This window comes from Pseudomyrmex gracilis, unplaced genomic scaffold (genome assembly GCF_002006095.1).
Source record: "Pseudomyrmex gracilis isolate BER0280 unplaced genomic scaffold, ASM200609v1 scaffold_702, whole genome shotgun sequence".
Classification (NCBI taxonomy): domain Eukaryota; kingdom Metazoa; phylum Arthropoda; class Insecta; order Hymenoptera; family Formicidae; genus Pseudomyrmex; species Pseudomyrmex gracilis.
In genome coordinates this window covers 49299-55968 of record NW_018021286.1, presented here as the reverse complement: position 1 = coordinate 55968, position 6670 = coordinate 49299, and the positions used below count along the sequence as shown (strand labels likewise).

Genomic DNA, 6670 nt, shown 5'->3' with positions numbered 1-6670 from the left:
CCAATAGTTCGAGATGGTGTGCGCTTTAACAACGATACCAATTTAGCAAAATATGTGATCTTATTAACGATGATCTTCTCAGACGGTTCGATCGCAATTCCTTCTGACGCAAACACTTTTTTAATGGTTGAATACCAATCTATCTGTGTAAATAAAATTTTTATTATTCTTACAGTTTATACAAGGTGTTCGAGAATCATTTTAACATTTTTTGTAGGCAGATAGAATGAGTAACACTGAGTCAAAAAGTCCTGAATTATTTGTTTCTATTACCCATAATAAAGGAGTAATTATTGAATAAATCAAGCCAATCAGCGCCGCCTTTTAGCCGAACGTCAGTGAACCACACGTCTGGTGTGCTTGAACGCTCCGCTCGGGCCACTGACTTGATTCTGGCGAATGTTCGGCGCTGATTGGCCTTATTTATTCAATATTTATTTCTTTATTATGTGTAATAAAAAAAAATGATCCACGACTTTTCGACTCAGTTTTACTCCTTTTATCTGCCTACGAGAGATGTTAATGTGATTGTCGAACACCCGTATATAGTAAAACGTGTAAGTTTTATATATATATATATATATATTCACACACCTTTTCTTGGTTTTCGGGATGCTGTTTATCATACTGTTCTTGAAAGTGTTGAATTGTTAACGGTATAGAAACATTAGAACTAATATAGTTGTCTTTAAAGTCTGTTCTCACCTGTGATTAATTAAATCAATTGAAAAGGTTTTTTAAACAATCGGCTATTAAAGATCATGAAACTATAAAATAGGTACTCGTAGTAAAAAAAAATCACTTGTAGTAAGAAAACAAAAATTACATAAGAAATCATATAAGAAGTACATTGAAAGTAGTAAGAAAAACTTAAAAATTTTTATTTGTGTATGTATTGTTTTATTACTATACTCTAATGCTTCACACACGTACTTACGTTAAACATTTCTTTCTCAAAGTCTACGATATCACGTACATCTTGAGTAAGAATATCGATCTCGACGGTTCCACCGTTGTTTTCTATAATTGCTTTTGCAGTTGTGACGATAAAGGATACATATCTTTCCTTAACATTAGGCGCAATATTCCATGGGAACAAAGTAATAGGCTCAGTTATCTAAAAATAATAAAATTGTTTTAAAAATTTAATTAAATTGAATCTCAGTTTTTACACACTTATGTACGCGTTGTTATTTGCGATTGCGTAATGGCTTTGATTCTTTAATTACACATATTTGTGCTACTTAAATGAATACATTAAATGTGTGTTATTATGTTGTATATAAAGTATTACAGTAAATATAATTAATTATAATTTATAATATATTTTGTATCAATATAATATACATACAAAGATAATGTTACTATTTGATGACTCCGTTTGTCTTTGAACTACTATATCGTAAAGGCCATTATCAAATCCTGTTTCATGCAAACTATCGCTCACATTTTGCCATGTCAAATTTCTATCGTCCCATTCGCGACGAGACATAATCAATGGCCATTTGAGATACCTATTTACAACGCCCCTAAATAAGTTATTCTGTTCGTCCGCATCAAAGCCCTCTGAAAGTCAACAAAAAAACGTGTTTTTTATTGTAAACTGTAACTATTTGTTTGTGTTAAAGAAAAATATTAATGATATACTTTCTACATCGTCGTAATACGTACCGTTATCCATGCATTGCGCATAAATTTGTTTTACTTTTAATAAAGTTTTAATATCACTTTCTTTAGCGGGTTCTGCTATGAACTCTATGCGGAAAAAAATAACAAAGTGTTAAAGTATCTAAGTGCTTATATTGATAAATAAATTTTGTGTAATTTTACACTGCTTTTATCTACTCCTACTTTACACACAAATTCTACTTTTCACTTTTCCGATTGTTTGATATGAATAAATCAATACTTTTGCTGATTAATACTTTTGACTCAATTTTGCATATTTTTTTTTTCTGAATATTTGCGTTTGTACACATAATAAAATGTATAAGTAAATATATAATAAATGTATCACCTCGAACTTGATCTGTCACTTTTCTTGTGATCGAATCTAATATGGTAATATATGGAAACGAATCATTCGGTTGGTTATTTTGCAACCATCCGCCACAAGCAAAAGTGTAAAAATTATCACAAGGGTCAACTGTACGATTTAGATTGGCTAAAATCTCTGAAGCTATAAAAAAATAAAAATAATCATTGATATTATCACACAAAAGACAAGATATATAGCGCACTACAAGCACAATTTAATCAAATTGTTTTTTGCACCTACCCGTATTAATACATTTATCAGTGGTACATAACGCATACTGAATAAATCCAGTATTGTTAGTTGTTACAACGCTAAAACANGTAACGTGCGATATAGCTATTAGAAATACTCTGAAAAAATTATGCAAATTGACAGTTAACAAAAATAAAAAAATATACTAAGAAAGATTTATTTAGTATTAACATTGACGCAAAAAATGTATTTTTATGCAAGTTTGCAAATGTCATAGTAAATACTTTTATATTATTTAAAATTTTAATACTTACATAACTAAGTTGGACGTTCCCATATTCTGAGAAGGTTGTAACACAAACGGTGAACTTGAGTCGAATATTTTCTTCAACTTTGTGTTTACGATTTTGGCAAAGGTCACTAACAAACTATCGTCAAAAACAAATGTTCAAATTTAATACTTCTTACTTCTATAACTTTCGGTGTTTGAAAATCGTATATAAAATTACGTAAAACATAATATTTAAAACAGAACTATACCGTATATTTACTGCTTGATAATGTAATTAATATTCATGTAATGCGACGATGCACTTGTTTAATGTTGTATTTAAATAATGCATTTAATACGCATATATTTACATAAAGTGTTTTACTCCAACAATTGAATTCAGAGATTATTGCTTTTAGGTAAAAAATAGTAATTTCTTTTCTTTCGAAAAAATCAGATTAAATAAAATTGTTTTATTGCGAAGTCGTCTACTAGCTACCGATGCTTTGCGCAGACTAAACCCGACTTGTCGTATGTGGAAAATTTACGCGGGCTACAACGTGTTCTCTTATCTAATGTTTACATGAAGCACGTGTCGTGCTCGTGTTGGCTATGTTGTAGCCCTAAACTTATTCTAAAACTTACACTCGTAATTTTCAGCTTTTCTCTGCTATCTGAAAGATAATTGAGATTCGTTTAAAATACGATGTGCAGAAGATGGAGTACCTTAATATTATAATTAAGTATAATAATATTATTACTACTTCAAATAATTATGTTGTAACGTCAAATAATATTGTAACTTCTAATAATGATTTGGCTTATGCAGTTGTTAACCAAACACAAATAATGAACGCATTGTCATTTAATGATTCCACAATTATTATATTTGTATGTCGAAAAAGTTACAAATAATTCAATCGCATCCTCCCGCCAGCAATTTTTATGAGTGAACATTAAGCAGTTCAATTGTAAGGAACTTTCAAAAAGAATCGCACTAAGTTCTGCCTATACCGCGATTAAATATTTAACCTAACGGGTGGCTCGAATATACATTATATTTCGCTATGTGACGACTACCTGCATCTTAATTAGTGCATTCTGATGCGCAAAAAGTATAATTTCATAATTTGGTGACTATAGTGGAAATAAGAAGAATTACCGAAATAATGTAACCTTTAAATTTTACAATTATTTTTGAATCATGAAGTCTGAGTTTGTATGATATATCAGCAAAAATTACAAAAGATCTTTACAGTATTAAGTGACGCAGAACTACTCAAATAATTATAAGATATTTATGCTTTGTGCAATTTCTTGGATCATATACGTCACTGATAATCGCAAAAAAGTTTAGTTTTCCTTAATGACTTGCAAAGAGTACAAAAACAATGAAATATCAGTATACTAAATTGCACGAACATTTATCTTCGCGAGATCCAAGGATAAGTACAGCAAGATATATAACGGTTTTCGCACAGATGTTGACAAAACATACTTTAGTAAGACTACTGATGCAAAAAACACACAAGATTATTTCGCAAATATTTTACTATATTAAAAATGAAAATTTATTACACATTTACATATAGTATATATACATATATACATATTAAGATTATCGATCTCGATAGTTCCGTTATTTTCTTCTATGAATTTTTTCACAATTCTTACGATGTGGGATGCGTGTATTTCATTCCATCTACCTGTTTTGTCAGACGGAAGAATGGCGTCTCTTGGAAAACAAAAGTTAGGCTCATTAATCTAAAAAAAAATGATATTTTTATACAGTTAAGTTTGGTTTTTACTCATCTATATATGCATCGTTTGCGAAAGTGTTTATGCATTGTTTGCAAATGCATAACTGTTTCACCACTTCGATTACATCTCTGCGCAATTAAAATCAGGATAATATATACGTACTGATATGAGTCATAATATATTTATAATATGTTTTAAATAAATATAATATACCTGCAACTATAATTCTACTGGTGGACGTTTTGTTAGATCTTTTTACCATTATATCATAAAGGCCATTATTAAATCCATTTCCATGCAAAATCATGCTAACATTTTGTTACGTCAAATTTGTATTGTTCCATTCGCGATGAGGCATAACCAATGGCCATTCGGCGTACCTATGTACAATGGCGCGTAAGCTTCCGTCCACGTTACTGTCCTCTGAAAAACAAAAAAAAAAATTTTTCTTGATTTTAAACTAGAATAAAATAGAATTATTTTTATTTCAATTCGTTTTTGTTTGAATATTTGCAATAAGTACTGTGGTTTTTTTATAGTGTAGCAATGCGTACCATTATTGATGCATTGAGCATAAATATGTTTTGCTTTTATCAAAGCCGTACTATCATTTTCTATAGCGGGTCTTTCTACAAGTTCTGCAAGCATACAAAAAACACATACAAAAAATTCAACAGAGTGTTATCTATATAAAAGTATGTAAGAATTCAATAATTTCAAGCAACACAATTTCGATTTTTTTATAAATAGGCTAATAGTTTCCCTTCTATTTATAATTTCTCGATAATCTTGAGTGACTGCGCAAATCGCAAAATGCGCGTCTACTATCACTCTGAAAGTCTAAAAAAAAGACAAATATATATGTTTTGTCTCTTGCTACCAGTTTGTCGCTAACTTGAAAAAATATAATTTCGAATGTATGCATTGCGTATATAAATAATGTTTTCCTTTTATCAAAATTTTAGTATCATTGTCATTAGTGAGTTCTGGTAAGAGCTCTACTAACAAGAAAACTACTAAGAGTTATTTTATGTATCCATTTATATCATTAAATAAATTTTGTTTACCTCCATATATTTTTCAAAAAATTTTAGTATACACAGGATTGACCTGTTTATTATTAAAAATGAGGCAAATGTAAGTTGACTACTCTTCACTATATTTATCGTTTACTTTAAATAAATTCATATTTTCTGATCATTACTTAATAGTGTCCCGATTGTGCATATTTTAATTTTCTAGATATTTGCGTTTGTACACATATTCACAAATATTAAATATATAATAAAACTGTATCACCTCGAAGTTGATCCCTCACTTTTCTTGAGATCAAATTTAAAATATCAATATATGGAAACAAATCATTTGGTTGGTTATGTTGCAACCATCCGCCACAAGCAAATTTGTAAAAATTATCACAAGGGTCAACTGTACGATTTAGATTGGCTAAAATCTCTGAAGCTATAGAAAAATAGAAATAATTAGTGACATTGTCACACATAAGACAAGATATATAGCGCAATACNAGCACAATTTAATCAANTTGTNTTTTGCACNTACNCGCACTAATACATTTATCAGTGGTACATAACGCATACTGAATAGATCCAGTATTGTTAGTTGTTACAACGCTAAAACACGTAACGTGCGATATAGCTATTAAAAATACTCTGAAAAAATAATGCAAATAAACAGTTAACAAAAATAATAGATATTCTAACAAAAAAAAAAGATTTATTTAGTATTAACATTGACGCAACAAATGTATTTTTATGCAAGTTTGCAAATGTCATAATAAAAATATTTTTATATTACTTAAAATTTTTAATCTTACATAACTAAGTTGTACGTTCCCATATTGTGAGAAGGTTGTAACACAAACGGCAAACATAAATTGAATAATTCCTTTGACTTTGTGTTTGCGATTTCGATGAAGATCACTAACAAACTATTGTCAAAAACAAATGTTCAAATTTAATACTTCTTACTTGTATAACTTTTAGTTTAAACATTGTATATAAATTTACGTAAAACATAAAATTTAAAATAGAAGTATACCGTACATTTACTGCTTGATAATGTAATTAAGATTCATGTAATGCGACGATACACTTGTTTAATGTCGTATTATAAAACCGCATTTAATACGCATTTAATAATTTTAAATACGCATATATCTGATACGCATCTACATAAAGTGTTTTAATTCAACAATTGAATTCAGAAAATATTGCCTTTAAGTAAAAATTAGTAATTTTTTTTCTTTCAAAATGATCAGATCACATAAAATTGTTTCACTACGAAGTCGTCTACGAACTATCAATGCTTTGCGCGGACCAAACCCGACTAGTCGTATTTGGGAAATAACGCGGGCTACATCGTGTTCTCCTATTTAATGTTTACAGCAA

General features: G+C 29.4%; 2 protein-coding genes across 3 annotated transcripts; both read right to left on the bottom strand.

Annotated features, from left to right (window-relative positions):
• Positions 1-38: 38 nt before the first annotated feature.
• Positions 39-2567, bottom strand: LOC109861360 (neprilysin-like; the record flags this gene model as incomplete). Its single annotated transcript, XM_020440986.1, has 8 exons — positions 2545-2567; positions 2279-2388; positions 2018-2179; positions 1648-1755; positions 1352-1566; positions 938-1117; positions 595-705; positions 39-143 (listed from the first exon to the last, which is right to left on the bottom strand). Coding segments are annotated over exons 1-8 (1014 nt in total), but the record flags the coding sequence as incomplete, so codon positions are not given.
• A 1615-nt stretch (positions 2568-4182) lies between these two features.
• LOC109861355 (membrane metallo-endopeptidase-like 1) lies at positions 4183-6173 on the bottom strand. Of its 2 annotated transcripts, none has more exons than XM_020440979.1 (6): positions 6097-6173; positions 5823-5932; positions 5562-5723; positions 4817-4900; positions 4476-4685; positions 4183-4265 (listed from the first exon to the last, which is right to left on the bottom strand). In XM_020440979.1, the coding sequence occupies exons 1-5, from the start codon at positions 6117-6119 to the stop codon at positions 4582-4584; spliced, it is 483 nt and encodes a 160-aa protein (XP_020296568.1). In that variant the 5' UTR covers positions 6120-6173; the 3' UTR covers positions 4183-4265; positions 4476-4581. The 2 variants fall into 2 exon arrangements, with proteins under 2 accessions (XP_020296568.1, XP_020296569.1); XM_020440980.1 differs by having other exon boundaries at positions 5823-5893; positions 6097-6140.
• Positions 6174-6670: the final 497 nt, after the last annotated feature.